This window comes from Mizuhopecten yessoensis, unplaced genomic scaffold (assembly GCF_002113885.1).
Source record: "Mizuhopecten yessoensis strain PY_sf001 unplaced genomic scaffold, ASM211388v2 scaffold3689, whole genome shotgun sequence".
Classification (NCBI taxonomy): domain Eukaryota; kingdom Metazoa; phylum Mollusca; class Bivalvia; order Pectinida; family Pectinidae; genus Mizuhopecten; species Mizuhopecten yessoensis.
In genome coordinates, this window is record NW_018405170.1 from 246625 (window position 1) to 265063 (window position 18439).

An 18439-nucleotide genomic window follows, 5' to 3' on the forward strand; every position below is an offset into this window, starting at 1 on the left:
CTACAGTAGATTTTGTCTGTATGATGGTAGTGAGGGAGAGTGGAGCCTACAGTAGATTTTGTCTGTATGATGGTAGTGAGGGAGAGTGGAGCCTACAGTAGATTTTGTCTTTATGATGGTAGGTGAGGGAGAGTGGAGCCTACAGTAGTTTAGGAGTCTTGAGTTTTGTCTATAGTATTGTGTTATACTGCTGTTAATCAGTGTGATTATGTACAGAAATTTGATGAGGTCTGTCCTCCAATTTATAAAAAGTTGCATTTTGTTTGTTGAGTGTGTGAATAGTCATGTGAACCTAATAAGATAATGGAATTAAATATATGTACATTAAAAAACAACAACATTATATTGTAGTGTTCTGTTCTTTGTCATGTCGCTTAGGTACACATGAACCAGTCTTGACATTTACGAATCTGCTCATCCTCCCCCCACCCCAACAAAGTTGGTTTGGGATAAAGAAACAGGTTCCATCCATGCATTTGACACACTAACAATAAGCCATTCAAATGAATTTTCTATGTTTTATGTTTCACAAAATCATAACCTCATTTGGTTAGAATGTCCAATGAAAACCACAGAGGGAGAAAACTTCACGCTATGTCCCAGATAAATAAATCGGAAATCACAGATCATGCCACAAACCTAAATAATGTTATGGACGGGAATAATTCCAAAGTGTTTGAGAGAGAGAGTAATCTGCTTAAACGGCATTGAATTTAAGCCGTCTGAATATACCGCAGCGGGCCAATTCTGAATCGAGATGAGGGGGCTCAAAGATTCTCCACATCTCTATAAGCGTATGTACACTGGTTATTCATGTATGAAATGACAATCTAATTTACACCCAAATAGAAAGGAGGCTTGGTCCAAGATCAATAAATCGACATTCGCAGCTCATGCCACACAGCAAAATCGTGTTGTGGACTGGACTAATGCTGAACAGCGAGCAATCTGCTCAAGTGGCAAAGAAAGGAAGCCATCTCCATACCCGCTGTCGGCTAGTTCTGAATCAAGATGAGGGGGCTCATAGACTCTCGCATATCTCTATGAGTGTAAGAAACGGCAATCTAATCGACAAATCGATTCGGCTACTCTGTTTAATAACTGGTTATAAATTCTAGCCCAATCGATTTGTCAATTTCATTGTCATGTCGTGCATGTGCATACACTTGTAGTATAGCCAAATCGGCTGGTCGGTCGTATTGTCATATCGTACATAATTTACACCTTTGTGTACATAACGTTTTAATGGTCAAGTTGTCTGATGAAGGTACAACAGAGTTGTGTCATAGCACAATTGACCAAACACTGATAGGATTACTGCAACACTCGACTTCTATGCTGGTCAATTTTACTGTTACGGCCGCGAGATTCTTTTGATTTACATCAAAGGGTCAAACTAGTCATCTTGTATCATCCACAAGGTGGCGCACACTGAGGTTTCGATTTTGCTAGGGGTGAAGAGAACTTAACCCTTTTACCACTGTAGACCATAATGGACTCATCCAGATCAATGCATGGTTGAGGCTACTAAAGTTACATAGGGTAGAAAGGGTTAATGGGCGTATATAACCCCTGGGGTAGCGGGATGTATATGAACCTGTATACAAACACGTGTATAAAGAGAATATCGATCACTGAACTATATTTTGTAGTTCAGAGTTAATGGTCTGGCTGTTTGACGTTTTATCCCGCAATGTGACTTCGACAATTACAGATATTGCTGTATATTTTCTACTGGCTCGGTTTAACACGATTCGATCGTAAATGAACGTACTAACAAATAGAAATGTAATAGCATGTGCTGTTCCTTCCTTTTGCAAATATTCGTGAATGGTTTAAAGACAAATCGACGATCCCTGCACCTCTGCCAAAACTTGTAACTAGGCGTTCGAAACGTTATTTCGGGTGTAGTTTTTACTGAGAAAAGAACCCCTTACCTAACAGAATATCCCAAACCTTTTTGGAGTTAATGAAGTTTTTATTCAATTTTTCTGTGAGGTTGATGAAATATATACAGAACTTTAATGGGGAATGGTGTTTTATTTGAAATGTTAAACGTAACATCTACCAACATAAAGGAGAGAATAATGGTTTCTTTTCCATGATAACACAAAGTAAAGACTAGTTTTATAGAATAGTAGATGTTGCGGATTCCATTCTTTATGAGAAATAATAAATATGAAGTGGACAAAACAGGAATCCGAGATTTAAACGTCCTCGACGCCGGGGGTTGGGCTCACATTCGCTCTCTGCAACCCTGTAATATGTCATAGCAATATTGAAGGCACGACCAATGGCTAGGCTGATACATGTCCTTTGAAGATTACAAAGGAGAGACGCCCAACTTCAAAGCCTGTCAATTTTTACCGTTTCGTGACCGCGAGATTCTTTTGATGTACATCAAAGGATCGAACTAGTCTTCTTGTCTCATCAACAAGGTGGTACACACTGAGCCTTCAATTTTGCTATGACATAGTCCAGGGGTGCAGTGAGCGTAGCCCCTGCATGTCGAGGATGAGATTTAAAATGCAATGGGGCCCTTATCGACCGTAAGATCCGAACAGGTAACTGTCACTCCTGGCAAATAAGCTAAGCGGTCAACGGTAGCTACCTGATCCAGTACAGTTATAGTCCAAATGAAATTGTGGGTAAGTCATTGCGTTACGTAAAACGATTTATCTAAAGTGTTTACCCGCCGTCGGACGAGGATACTTAAACATGAAATATTTCGCAGTTCATTAACTTTTTCTCAAAAATTCACCCCGTTGAACTAAACGTCAGTCTGATAAAATCCTTAAATATTCGTTTAAAAAAGACACGCTCTAGTTGAGCATTGAAGTGATTTGACCTTTGACCCGGGAACACGGATGTACCTGATGTTTCATCGGATCATATACCTATATTAGATGTATGTATAAGTCAATCAGATAGCGTCAATATGGGCGTCACAGTATATATAAAGTACTACTTCATATATACTTACATACTGTGACGCCCACTTAAATGGGAGTCCCTGTGTTCAAAGGCTCAGTAAGTTACAGCACAAGCAAGACGCAAGTAGACAGATTGATGGACCTTGTGACTGATTATCCCTATACTTCATTACCGAAATCTCGAAACGTCACGACAGAGAAGATTTGCCTGCTGACTGAGTAAGTATCACTTTGATATGTCATAGCCGCGAAAACAGAGTGTTTGACAGTATTCAGTACATGTATGTTGTAAGAGGATGTAATTTCGTTTAATACGCTGTCTAACCAAGTTACTGTGAGATAGTTCCCTATCAAATGTGCTTCTACTCTGAGAACATAGTCCGGACTATCTCCTTTTATAATTATTCTTGAAAGGGTTGAGATATCTCTGCTCCGTTAACAAGATTAAGATGAGATAGTTATATCTGGCTTACTAAGAACCCTGTACGTATTTGTGACTAGATAAACACGTGACTAGTCCTGTGACAAATACTAGAGAAACAAAAAGAAAACCAACATTAACACCATATAATCAACATCATATATTACATGTGCAGTGAAACTGGACTCGGTCGTCAAGCGGTGACTTATAGGTAGCTCAATTGGGAGAGCGTCCGTCTAAAGTTTGGAAGGTCCCGGGTTTGGGTCCCGGTCTGGCTGCGCACTTTCCCTCTCCTGTTACATTTGGCGTGCAACGAAATATACCCACAGAAGGTGGTATAGGGCCTTGTGTGTTTTCGGGGTTGACGACTTTCTTGAACGACGGGGGAATATATTATAGCGGAATTGGACTGGGTCGTTTGCCGATGACCAGGTAGCTCAGTTGGTAGAGCGTCCGACTAGAGTTCGGAGGGTCCCGGGTTCAAATCTCATTCAGGCTGTGCAATTTTCCTCTCCTTGCAACAGGATCTTGCAGCATTCCGCGTCAACAGAAAAAAATGGTGACTCCACACAGTATTTAACATAAGTCTGGGTTAGGTATTATGATTTTTGTTATCTGTAATATGCAAATGATATAAGCCATACAATATTACCCCGGCTAAGTACTCGCCATCTGGTGCAGTCGTATAAGTATTGACTTTGACATTATGCGTCGTAACATATGGAGGATTCATTTTTCGTTTTGCCCACAATAAAATAATATAAAACATTTGAACTTACTCGTCTATAAAAAAAATCACCAAATGTTGCATCCCTTGCCTCAGGGCCGACATGTAAATGACTAGCTCCTCTTTGAAGATTTTTGATGGGGCAGAAAGCAGAATATGTTATGTTACCCTAGTCATAACAGAAAAATATAAAACTTGGAGAAAAAATTCTTTTGATCTCTATTTGAGATGTTAAAAAAAATATACTAAAAATGATTGATTTGTTAAAATTTGAAATGAAAAAAAAGGGAAAAAAAACAACAACAGCATTGCCATATTAAGGTAGATTTATGTTTTGCTGAACCACTAAATGGCATGTTTGCAGCATGTCGCTGGAATAGCACACTCCACACGGAATTAGTTCCTGTCCAGGAAGAAGATGCTGATGAATTAGAATAACGGGACATCTAAACAATACGGTAATTTTGAATGGCTGGTGGTAAACCGAACCCGGCGTTACAACCACATCGATGAAACCAATACACGCAGTCTAAAGGGGAGTAACTCTAACGTCAGCACCACACTTGGTGACCGATTGCAAACAACATGTCGGACGCCCATGGTCAGCGTCAGCATACAATAACAATCAATATGTGTAGGTAGAGCAAACAATCGATTTGTATTTCGCTGTTCAAATTTAAAGGTCAACATGTTGTTGTGTATATTCAAATACTTCAGATTCCGTTTCAATAAGAACGAACTATGGGATTTGTCACTTTTGAGGTTGTGAAACCTAAAAACTGGGTTTGACAAGTGTTGAAGTGTCAGAAGAGGAGAAATAGTTCTCACTATCAGGTAGGGATTGTCATAACATATGTTCTTATGTGCCCCTTAGTGTAAATGTGTGTTGTAACCGGAGTTTTTCGCAGTATCATAGTCTCAAATAAGGGCGTCATAATACATTTTTAAGTACTGTACATTCTGTTAGTTTGATGACGTCAATAACATTTGCCAGATTGGCTAACTGGTTTTAAGTACTGCATTGTGCAGAACTGTAATCAGCACAGGTTAATTAATAAATCAATTGATCCATTCCCCGTTTAAAACATTGTCAGGCTTGAGCAGAACATGTACACTATTTTAGTATTTATTTGAATAAGTGATAGTCTTGCGCAAGTCCTATATTTTAAGGGAAGAGGATTATCAATGCAAGCACATATATGAGGTCTGAATTTCTTATTCTAAAAACATGTAACGTTAAGCTTACTTGATAAGAGGCAGATACAGCTATTTTTGGGGGAAATTTTCGCATTTAGTCCTAAAACCAAAGAAATTACTTTATTTGCGTAGCTGCCCATGTAAGAAAGAGTTTGTCAAAGATGGAAAGCCACGTAAAAAATATTTCTCTTACCATGAAAAGGACCATTTCAACACTTTTCCAAGTGTGAGATATCTTCGTCTCACCCTAGGTTTGAGACATGGGGAATTAACCAGTTATAACAATTGTATATAGCATCATGTCAACAATGAATTAATGTCACATCAACAATTAATACGTTGATTCTGCACTAACATCAACATTATAAATATGTAGCAGAACTGGACTGGGTCAAATGAAGGCGACCAGGTAGCTCACTCGGTTGTTCATCCGTCTAGAACTTGTAGGGTGTACGGTTGGAGCATGTCTGGCCGTTGCATTTCTCTTTTTCCTGTTACAATATTGGCGAGCTCGCCAACCCTAAATATGTCCAAGCACTAGGTGAATACTTAGCAAGGGGATTCCCGATTCTAGGTTGTAAATAGTTGTGCCTTAGGGAGCAAAGACTTAGAAAAAGGGGTGAGAAATGTAGCGGAACTGGACTGGGTCGATCGTGGGCGACCAGGTAGCTCAATTGGAAGACCGTCTGTCTAGAGTTCAGAGGGTCCAGGGTTCGAACCCCAGTCTAGCCATTGCATTTCTCTTTCTCTTGTTCCACACATATGAAAGGGCCAATAGGGTAAGAGTAAATAATCTATCGCACTCTTTGCAGTGAGATGGGAGATCTTAAAGCTTAGGGAAGATTCTTACATTACAGAACATTCAACAATTCTCCGTGTTTGGCAATTTAATAATTAATCTCCCCACTCAATTAATTTGATTAATCTTACATGGTGATGACATTACAATGTAAAGACATTGAGATAAATTTAAAAGAGGGGATTTGCATACCTGAGGTCAAAGAATATCTTTGTGCAATGTGGCTAACCAATACATTAACTTAAAGAAATGATACATATATATATTTGATGTGACTATGAAAGTCCTTTACTCAGAGGGTCTTAATGTTTGGTTAGTTTGTGTTTTACGTCCTTTGAACGGCTATGGTCATTTAAGGACGTGCCAGGTTTTGGTGATGGAAGAAAGACGGAATTCCCTGAGAAAAAACGCTGACCTACGGCCAGTACCTGACGTCTGCCTAACGTAGGCCTCGAACCCGCGACCCAGTGGTGGAGGGCTGGTGGTAACAGAATGTCAGACGCCTTAACCACTCAGCCACCGAGGCCCCACGACCCAGTGGTGGAGGGCTAGTGGCAGCAGAATGTCAGACCCCTTAACCACTTGGCCACTGCGGCCCCTTATGTAGTCATGCACAGGTGACCCCATACCTTTTCGTCTCCAGTCTAGGATTCAAACTTGACTGACGTGGTGAATGACGGGTGTGCTCTCTATTGCACCACCTGACTTTCCAACATTTAATATCGTTGCAAATAATGTTTTCATGATATTATTTGACTGGATATAAAACGCTTTATTCTTTTTGTTTTATCTTTTTTAGTCCTAAGTTAGAAGAAAGTACGGACGGACAGGAATCAGCTCATTAGATCAGGTCTCTGGGTCGACATCATCAGAATGGACCGAAGTGTTGCGTAAGTCGAAGTTTTATACTTGTCTTGCTTATTTGTCATTTTTTTAAGAATAAAACGTATCCAATGAAGGAAATTTATTAAGCTGTGAATGTGGTGACTGAAAATACTGGACTGCTTATATCCATGTTTAGTTTGACCTCTGTTCAGCCTGTTAACACGACTGTATCGTTTATGTCATGTGACATGTTTAGTTTGACCTCTGTTCAGCCTGTTGACACGAATGTATCGTTTATGTCATGTGACATGTTTAGTTTGACCTCTGTTCAGCCTGTTAACACGACTTTATCGTTTATGTCATGTGACATGTTTAGTTTGACCTCTGTTCAGCCTGTTGACATCAGAATGGATTGTTTATGTCATGTGACATGTTTAGTTTGACCTCTGTTCAGCCTGTTGACATGAATGTATCATTTATGTCATATGACATGGTTATTTCCCCCAGATAAGTTAATTGGTTTACAGTGTTCCCCCAGGATTTTTTTATACCGCTAAACAATTTGGAGGGATAAAGGATATGGAGAGCGTCAGTCTGTCAACTGTCTCTGTTCATAATTTGGTAATTAGATAATTTGCTAAAATATTGCTTGATTTTGATGATTCTTATAATGATATAATGGACAATATTCAAAGACTAATAATAAGTTTTAATATGAGCAAAATCTTAATTAATTAATAAGCATATTGTGTTGTGATTGATTGACAATTTTAACATAAATATTCAACTTTTGTGGTATATTGAAGGGAGATAACTCTTCACAGGTCAGATAGTAATTTAAATAGCAGAAGTTTTTCTCAGATTTGTTGATGCTTTATATGGCTATATAGGATATTTTAGTGTACCAGGTAATATTGAATGGTTATTTCTAAATTGGCCTACACACAGAGGACCAATAACTGTAGGCCAGTACAGAAATAAAACAATCAATAATTACTTTATTAACTAACCCTGTAGCAAGTCAATAAAAAAATGAAGACAAAAGTGGAAACCTTATATAAAAAAATCACTTTAGCACAAAATTTGTTCATTACCTGGTATACTGAGATATTTAAAGATTTCCTGAGAACTTTGAGTGTTAATTGCAGTGATTTTGATTGTGTGATATTTTTATTGATTGTACATCCAAAAATGGTTACACCACACATGGCCAAAGGATTTTGGCAAGAAGGATTGCCAGTGCTCCAGATGGCCTGCAAGAAGATGTATTCACTCACAAATTATGCAACAACAAAAAATTGAATTTGCATCATTTTCTAAATCAAATTCCAGAACATTGCCTCATTATCCTCTTATAACTGCAATTTATGTAATTAGATTTACAGACTTAACGTCACACAGACTTTAACCCTTTCACCACTGTACACCATAATCATTATAAATGGACTCATCCAGGTCAATGCATGGAAGAGTCTACTAAAGTTACATAGGGGTGAAAAGGTGTAGTGGAATCAGAAAGATGTAGTTGTACCATAAAGGCTTATCTGAGGATGTAGCAAATGGTTTTTTGGTTGAGGGTACTTTTTCTGCTCTCTAAGTATACCCTTGATTGCCATTGTTTTCATTATTTGCCAATTTGTCTTTTCCTTCTGTACTTGCTGATAAGAAGTCTGAATAATATCCTTTGGATTAAATCAGAAGCCGAAAATAAAATCTGTTATCATTACTGTAGATGTCAGCAGGCCTGTGGTGTTTGTACTCTCTGTAATCTTATATATGGTTATCAACCCCTCCTCCCCCAATAAATCCAGCAATTACAAAATCCGCAAAAACCTGAAACTAACATGGATTTTAAACAATGAAAAGAGGGAAAACAGGTGAGTGGGGTTATTGCCAAATGGGACCCAATTTCAGAAGAAAAATCAGCGAACATCTTTTAAATTTGACTAAATGGTAAAGGCAATTTAGCATTTTCTTGTTAAGAATTTGGATATCCCAGTTTAATTATTTTTTTATAATTATCATAAAAATACTAAGGAAACAAAAAGAAAAACTACCAAACCTTACGTTATCACCATATAGATAACCGAGGTACAACGAACATCACAATTTTTACATGTGTTGCGAAACAGAACTGGGTCATTCGTAAATGACCTGCATGCAGGTAGCTCAATTGGTAGAGCGCTGTGTAGAGTTAGGAGGGTCAGAGGTTTGATCCCGGTCTGGCTGAGCATTTTTCCTCCTGTTACATTTAGTGCGCAACGAAATATACCCACAAAAGGTGGTATAGGGTCTCGTGGGTTAAAGACTTCATTGAAGAAGGAAGGAATGTAGCGGAATTGGACTGGGTCGTTTGCCGGTGACCAGGTAGCTGAATTGGTAGAGCCTCCGTCTAGAGTTCGGAGGGTCCTGGGTTCAAATCTCATTCAGGCTGTGCCTTTTTGCTCTCCTGTTACACATGTATTCAGTATTCTGGGTAGTTATGTAGTTTTCTGTAATTGTCTGAGAAGTTCATAGAAAATAGGGTATGTTTAACCAAACTTGAATGGCTATTTATATTTTTAAATCAAAAACCCCTGCCACCAACATAAAAAGAAAATATATGGAAATAATCCCATGTTACATCACAATTAGAACAAGGGGCAGCAACTCTGTACAACAGTCTCCTCATTTAGTCAGGTTTCTCTCATGCCCAATTGGCTTTTGACAAAAGAGCTTTTCTATGACGGATTATAGCTCAGGGCCAGCACGGTTTGTTACCCTTCAGACTGTAAGGCTCTGTGTATACATGTAACACTTAAGTACTGTACTAATAATAGGGCAGATTATGGGGATCAGATTTTATAATCCTTCCACGCGTAAGTTGAAGTAATCTGTTAGGATAAGACTGTGTTTTGATGAAGCAGTTTTATATCAATAGCATTTCTGTGGTTCAACTATATGTACTAAGATCAGACTTCAAACTCGCATTGATTGATGTGATGAGCATACAAAAATCGCTCTCCTTTCTTTTTAAGCAGATGTATGCTCAATTGTAAAGATTGTCTTTCTCCACAATGTCAAAAACAACATCCCAGTTTGTCAAAGACGATTTTGTTTGTTTTTGTCTGGTTATTTAGAAAATTCATGACATTTGTTAATCGTACAGACCGCCAACTTATGATGGGCAATCAAGTTTAAAATGGATTATAATCTTTATCTTTGATGGTCAGGTTAAAATATAAGATAATCTTTATCTCCGATGGTCAAGTACATTTTGTATGTAACTTATTGGTTTGTAAACTGTAATGGTTAGCCGATCGATGATCGATTGCATAATCAGTTTATAATTTTATGGCACTGAATACCCAAAGAACGTGACAACAGAATTATAACATCGACAGACAGGGATGGTTGAAACTATATATCAGGTTTCTTTCTTTTACAACCAACTTTTATGCACAGAATAAGATTCATCAGTTTCATATGAATACAAACAGTAATTAGTTTGTTTTGAATACAAACAGGAATTAGTTTGTTTTGATCACAAACAGGAATTAGTTTGTTTTGAACACAAACAGGAATTAGTTTGTTTTGAACACAAACAGGAATTGAAAACTTATTTTGCAAGCTTTCGAAAACGTCGGTTCCTTTGACGTTTTCAAAAGCTTGCAAAAATAGGTTTTCAATTCCTGTTGGTGTTCAAAACAAACTTAGCCTTTACAACTTTTTTGCAGTTTTTAGTGGGTTTTTTCAACATTTCCAGGTCCTCTATAAGCATTACAATAAGAAATTGCATTCATCGGGCTACGAACGCTATTGGGTCAGCATCGTTTTGAAGTTTCTCCTTCCGCTTCAATTAACATTAGAGAGTCGTTAGAAACAAACATTTTGGTGACGTAAGGCTGTTCCAGGAATCTGGTTTGTACTGATGACACCGACACTTCAGTATCGAAAATATAAGGGAATGTCATTGTTTAGGTCAACAATAACTAAAAATTTAGAATGTAAATATAAGGATTGAATAGCGGTTGTGCAGTATTTCCGTTATGAACACAAACCGGTGACCTACATATTTACCATGAAGCCTGATATATATAGGGCTTAGCGAGCTTCATGGAATATGTATGTAACCGATTTGCGTTCATACCAGCATGAAATTGAAACACATGCCGTTCAATCCTTAAAGAAAATCAACAAAATTGATTACTTTCAACGTATGCAATATATTGATAATGGAATTTGTAATCAATAATCAGAATTGTAAAGGGCAAACCAATCTGTTTTCAATTATAAACAATCATCAGCCCATCACTAAGGCCACCATTTTTCTGTTCCATCTGACTCTGTTGTATAACCTTTCATTTTGTGTTTTATTTTTTATTTTCACTATCATGAATTTTAAACATCATATTAATGACAGTTATTATTTATCTAGTATGAAAAATAGCTTATCAGCTCCATAGTTATAGCAAATAAATACAGAATCAAGTTATTTACACCGAAATTAGGTATTTTTAATTCTAAATATAAGCACTATTTATATTCATGAGCAAATATGTGTACTTATTTGACATTGTGTCGCATGCAAATAGTAGTTTTTACGAACTCAGCATGGAAAAGCAAATAGATTGTTATTGTATGCATGATTACATACCTTTGTAAAGTGCCTTTACGACTATATGTACCGGAGGTGTAACCTTGTATGACTTTTAAATAACTATTCTATTGTAAAGGTTTTAGGTGAATGGTAGCGTATACAAACATATACAATGATCTGTTTGCATTTCCCAGCTAACTGTCAACATAATAGCCCGAGTTATATATATATATACCTGTGTAAGTAAAAGCCACTGTGAAGCTCTATTATACACACAGGTTGCCGAGTGTTGTCGTGTGTATATCCAAACTCGCAGACAAGTCGTCGGTAGAAAGACTTTCTTGTATTTATTTATAGCGGAGTTTATTTTCCATTGTGAATGGGGCTTTATAAAACCTTGGATGGATTTAAAGTCAGTTTGTGATTTTGTGACAGTTTTCCGAGCTATACATGGATATAGAATTTTATAAATTTCCATCATGTAAGTACTTTATAATTAATACAATACATTTACTGTTTGGTATTGAGTCGTGAAATACACGTGATATAACTCAATTACATTATCTTGTGTTTACACAACCTTTCTGATTTGAGCTAATAGAAATTGATCCTTTTGTTTATTTCGTGGAGATTACAAACAGCCCTCAAGGACTACAAGTCACTTTCCTTACCTTTATAAAAGAAACCGTAATATAATATAGAAAACAAAAACAGGTAAACTTTGGTGAGATATAAACAATTCAAAGTATTATATACACTCTTGCTTGTATTCACTTAGCAGTTTTTGATTTCTTATGTATTGTGTGTTCAAGGCTACAAATAGATTTGAGAACCACTGGTCAGTCGGGCTAGTAGTTTCCAATTTTACTAGTTCATGTGCAAATTCCACTAACCCAGTATTATTGAACAAAATCAGTAATATCAAATTTTGACTAGTCAATTGGGCTAGCAGATTTCAGAGCCACGTAATCCAGCTGGAGATTTCACTAGTCTCAGACTATCTGGCTACCCTTACTATCAAGCCGGCTGGTATGTTTGTGGTATATTGTTTAAGTTTTTAGCTCACCTGGTCCAAAGGACCATGGTGAGCTTATGCCATACCACAGCGTCCGGCAACTTTACACTACTAGTCATGAACCACTGAGCGGATTTAAAAAAAAATTGGTGTGGAGCATCCTTGGCTGAAGTAGAACCAATTTTGTATAAATGGTGGGTCTGGCCCCCCAGGGGCCTGAGGGGCGGACCCAATAGGGGAAATATAGCAAATTCTTCTTTAAAATTCTTCTTCTTCTGTAGGAATGAAAGGATTTGGTCAGAAGCATCCTTGGGGGAAGGGGAACACAAATTTTATAAATGGTGGGTCTGGCCCCCCTGGGGGCTGAGGGGCGGGGCCCAATAGGGGAAATATAGCAAATTCTTTAAAATCCTTCTTCTTCTGTAGGAATGAAAGGATTTGTTCCATATTTGGTCTGAAGCATCCTAGGGTGAAGGGAACCAATTTTGTGTAAACCGTGAGTCTGGCCCCCCAGGGGCCTGAGGGGCGGATCCCAATAGAGGAAACATAGCAAATTCTTCTTTAAAATCCTTATTCTTCTGTAGGAATGAAAGGATTTGGTCCATATTTGGTGTGGAACATCCTTGGGTAAAGGGGAACCAATTTTGTATAAACGGTGGGTGTGCCCCCCCCCCCCCCCCCCTGGGACCTGAGGGGCGGGGCCCAATAGGGAAAGTAGAGGTAAAACCTTTATAATCCTTCTTCTACCATAGGGATTAAGGGATTTTTTCCTAATTCAGTCTAGAGCATCCTTGGGCAAAAAGGACTCAATTTCGTATAAACAGCAAGTGTGGCCCCCCTGGGGGCAGAAGGGAGGGGCCCAATAGGGAAAATAGAGGTAAATCTTCAAAATCCTTCTTCTTCTGTAGGAATGACAGGATTTTGTCCAAATTTGGTATGAAGCATCCTTCGGTAAAGAGGAACCAATTTTGTATAAACGGTATGTCTAACCCCCCCTGGAGGCAGAGAGGCAGGGCCCAATAGGTGAAATAGAGGTAAAACCTTTAAAATCCTTCTTCTACCATAGGGATTAAGGGATTTTTCCTAATTTAGTCTGGAGCATCCTTGGGCCAAGGGGACTCAATTTTGTAGAAGCAGTGGGTGTGGTCTCCCAGGGGCAGAAGGGCAGGGCCCAATAGGAGAAATAGAGGTAAAACCTTTAAAATCCTTCTTCGACCATCAGGATTAAGGGATTTTATCCTTATTTAGTCTGGAGTATCCTTCGGCCAAGAGGACTCAATTTTGTATAATTGATGGGTATGACCCCCCTAGGGGCATATGGCTGGGCCTCTGTTTGAAGTTTGTTCTAGCTATATCTCAAGTACTGGATGGATCTTTCTGAAATTTCATATGTGCTTACAGCACCTACCATGGATTGCTATATCTTTACTTCATACCAATTATTTTAAACATATTCAGGTGAGCGATACAGGCCCTCTAGGCCTCTTGTCATTATGTAATAATGCTTATGGTAGCATTGTAATTCTGTTGAAATTTATGATCAATCATTAGTTATTATTAACGATTATTAATCATTTTAAAGAAAGACATTGTGAAATCCTCTTTGCTATTGTTGAACATTGCTGTTACATGCAAGAATTACTTCATTTTAAACATTGCGTCCATAATTTATGGTCCTAAACGGTCATGAGCAAGCTTGAAAAGTAAAAGTGTGTCAGTGACAATACCGACATAACAGGAAATAAATACCTGGAGACTTCCGGTGCTTAACTCTTGTGTGTATCTATTAAGGAGATAGGCTTGAAATCATGAATCATCCAATATCGGAAACTCCATAATATTTACACACAACTATTCCGACTAAAATGTAGTCGATTAATCAGTTGGTGGGCCTAACTGACGAATAGTCAACATTGTCAATTAATTGGAATACCACTAAGGTGGGATATGTAATGTCAGTGTCCTGTGTGGGATACATAATGTCAGTGTCCTGTGTAAGCTATTGGTAATTAACAATATTAGCGTCCGTCTTCATTTCTTACGTGTACACTCTACTTGGCACACCTCTGTATTACTATGTATAATTGGTAATTTTGGCGAGGAATTTAATTTTGCCGTATTCTCTCTCACTAAAGATAGCGTGAAATTAACTTCCCAACGAAATATCAACACTTCTACTGCAACTATTTAACATGTGCTGATAAATTGGGATATTTTAAATACGGTACGGTACAATTTTTTTGGGGGGGAGTCACAAAACACTTACGATATTTCCGGATTTTGTCATTTCTGAATTTAATCCACTTATATCCGTTCCAATATGGCATGCACATCGAAAGACATGGATTGTGTGAAATTAAAAGTCATGCCCATTTTGGACCAAGTCTATATCCAGTTGTAATATTGTCATTAAAACTTTGCAACATAACTTTTTGTCTTTGCTTCTACTGTTACTCCATGTATATATATCGTGAATATACAGAGATAAAGGAACAGATATGTTAACCATTTTACTGCCGAATAATGGAGATAAAAACATTTCAATATCGTAATATGTTTTTTTTATAAAACACTCGTAAAATAATTCTAATCACCCAAAGATAAAATTACCCTCTTGAGTGAAACTTTTTACCTGGCAATGTAGCACAAAATTGAATCCCCAAAATATAGTGTCGATCGGGACAACCACAAAATATTTAAAGCCCCACAAAATTAAACAACTAGACAGTACCTTTAATTAGTATGTAGTTGGTAAGCAGAGATCTTTCATTTTAATCTGTATAATTTGCAGAAATCAATTTATCAATTACAGGTATGAGCAGTCTAAGTGGGAGTCTCAAAAAAGGATACAAATTAGCAAAAATTACTGCTTGATAATTAATCTACATTGTCAAATCAGAGTCGATTTAAATACAACGGATGTCTAAATCGGAGTTGATTTAAATACAGCCTATGTCTAAATCGGAGTTGATTTAAATACAGCCCATGTCTATGTGGGGGATATGAGATCTCGACGACTTACAAACTTCCTATCTAGGTTTTCTATTGTTAAATGACAGGTGAGCATTACAGGTGTAATTGGAGAATGGAGATGTATTTAAATGATGATATATGACCAGAGGAAAAGTAGGTAAATATACAATGAATACCTGTACAATATATAAATTACATTGTATATGCTGGGTTTCTCTGGTAAATTACAGAATCATGGTTCAGAAGAATATGGCAAATTTGAAAAAATAACCAAAAAAACACCTGGTATAGCATGACCGATCAGGCTGTAAATATGCCTTTTTGAAATAAATCATGTATATGGCATGTGCAGTTTTTGTTAAGGTACCATAAACATCCTGCAAACCCCCCAGGGGGCCAACACATAGTCTCTCAAAGTAGGGGGATGGGCTTTTAACAAGACAATGAAATAATGTTTGTTCCCATTTTTACTGAACAACATTACATTTGGGTTGGCTAATTGTCAGATCAATGCAGTGTTACCGTTTATTTTGAATGCATGGAGTTGGGGTGGAGAACTGGAGGTGGGGGAAGTTCGGAACTAGGATGATTTTAATGAAAGTGTAAATTGCATGCCATATAAATGCTGGTCAAGGTGGTTAACAAATGATCTTATTATAATTGTTAAACTTTAAGTTGTTTTTGTTTTGCCATTTTAGGTCACGGATGCAGGGCTTGTTCCAGCAGCTAGATAAATTGGGAGGAAAGTCGGCCAAGAGCCAGCCATGTGGGGAAGATCTGCAGCAGTTACGATATGTCACGTCCAAAATATTTCAAATCCTAAACACACAAGGTAAGTGTAATGCTACATGCAGCATAGACATTCAGTTCATATATTGATGTATCCTGATACTAACTAAGGGTGTATGCAACCTTTCTATGACATGTGCATCTCCATTCAAAAAGAGATTTGGCAAGAGACAAGGCAGGACTTTGCAACTTGTAGAAAAATATTTCATGAAAGATAGTTTGAATTTGTAACATTGATTGATGACATAATTAGTTATGCACTTAAAAGACAAAAGGTAACTATCAGGTATTAGGAATCGCCAATGTTAAGAGGTTGTAAGGGATATAACTCTTGCATAAATCACAAGCATAATGGGTAAGGTAGTGTATACCCTTAAATGAAACCTGTATCAGTATGTGGCCTGTATTGTCATATTGTGATACATTGCATCTATGAATCATGGAAAATCTCCATTGTTTGCAAAATCCACCTTTCACTTGAGATAATCTTTTGATAAGCAGTAACAAAGATAAGCTACCAAAAAGAATACTGAAAGGAATGTTTACATTAAGTGATGAAAAATTCAATAATGTTAAGATTATAAATCACTGACTTGACTCCTGGCTGTATTGTCACCAGCACTTAAGGTAACTGCTTCAACCCAGGTTTGAGATTAAGGATCCCCGTACCACTGCCAGAAACTGTAGCTATTAATTGATACCTGTTTTACCTGCATGGCAATAGCTTTCATAAATCATTTTTGTTCGCCACCACGAAGTGAAAGCGCGACCTAGGTGTTGCTTTTCTGGCGGCGGCGATAGCTTCAACATTACGTTAAGTTTTTGCATTTAAGTTCGATTCACTGAAAGTATAAGTGCTAGACCAACCAAACTTGGATCATAGATGCATCTTAGATCTTAGGTAGTACATCTCAACCCATGCATCAAAAGCTGGATGCTGCCTACCTTTCATGGTCCATTGACTTTGTCAGCATCTCCATCAACATTAAGTTTTTGTGTATAAGTGCTAGACCAACCAAACTTGACATGTGCAGTGAATCAGTCCGAATGGCTTGTTGAAAAGAAACCCATACCTTGCAGAATTTTATAAAAATATGATAAATATAAAATTTACCTATATACACAAGATTTCGACAACAATTATGTTCTGTGAGAAAAATACAACAGGGCCAGACAGGGATTCGTAGCCTGTACCTCCGATCACAATACAGTCGCTCTAACCATCTATAGCACCTTGTCTATGATAGAATCAAACCCTGTCCCTCCGATCACAATACGGTCGCTCTAACCATCTATAGCACCCGGTCTATGATAGAATCAAACCCTGTCCCTCCGATCACAATACGGTCGCTCTAACCATCTATAGCACCTGGTCTATGACAGAATCAAACCCTGTACCTCCGATCACAATACGGTCGCTCTAGCCATCTATAGCACCTGGTCTATGATAGAATCAATTCCTGTACCTCCGATCAAAATATGGTCGCTCTAACCATCTATAGCACCTGGTCTATGATAGAATCAAACTCTGTACCTCCGATCACAATACGGTTGTTTTAACCATCTATAGCACCTGGTCTATGATAGAATCAAACCCTGTACCTCGGATCACAATACGATCGCTCTAACCATCTATAGCACCTGGTCTATGACAGAATCAAACCCTGTACCTCCGATCACAATATGGGCGCTCTAACCATCTATAGCACCTGGTCTATGACAGAATCAAACCCTGTACCTCCGATCACAATACGGTGGCTCTAACCATCTATAGCACCTGGTCTATGATAGAATTCTAGCACAATCGATCTACAGTTATAATATTCCAAAACAAAATAAAGGGAAGTTTTCTTTATGAATAAAAAATTACAGTATAATTTTCTTCAGTGTTTTGCCTGCAGTGGCACAGGGATCCTTAAGAAATTAGCCTATATAATGAAGATGACAAAGAAATTATAAAATACCTACAGTGACATCTTTTATAGGCGTTGTACTGTATTGAGAATATAATCACCTAAAATTTCGATATAAGATCGATAATAAGAATATGGGGGAAAAAAGATGTAAAAAATGTCCATGAAATTCCCTGAAAAAACTCCGTAATAAATGAGATCCAGGTAATTCTTAGTGAATTTCGTTGCCGGTTCAACCAACCACTGTACAGATTAAAAGTTTGTTTCA

At 37.7% G+C, this 18439-nt stretch overlaps 1 protein-coding gene across 1 annotated transcript in view; it reads left to right on the forward strand.

The window, feature by feature from the left end:
• Positions 1 to 4654: 4654 nt before the first annotated feature.
• Positions 4655 to 18439, forward strand: part of LOC110447942 (cytosolic carboxypeptidase 1-like) — a 38931-nt gene continuing 25146 nt past the window's right edge. Inside the window, exons 1-3 of the mRNA XM_021493935.1 lie at positions 4655 to 4915; positions 6877 to 6967; positions 16168 to 16301. Of these exons, the coding sequence (XP_021349610.1) occupies positions 6951 to 6967; positions 16168 to 16301 (151 nt within the window). The 5' untranslated portion in view covers positions 4655 to 4915; positions 6877 to 6950. The remainder of the gene's footprint in view (positions 4916 to 6876; positions 6968 to 16167; positions 16302 to 18439) is intronic.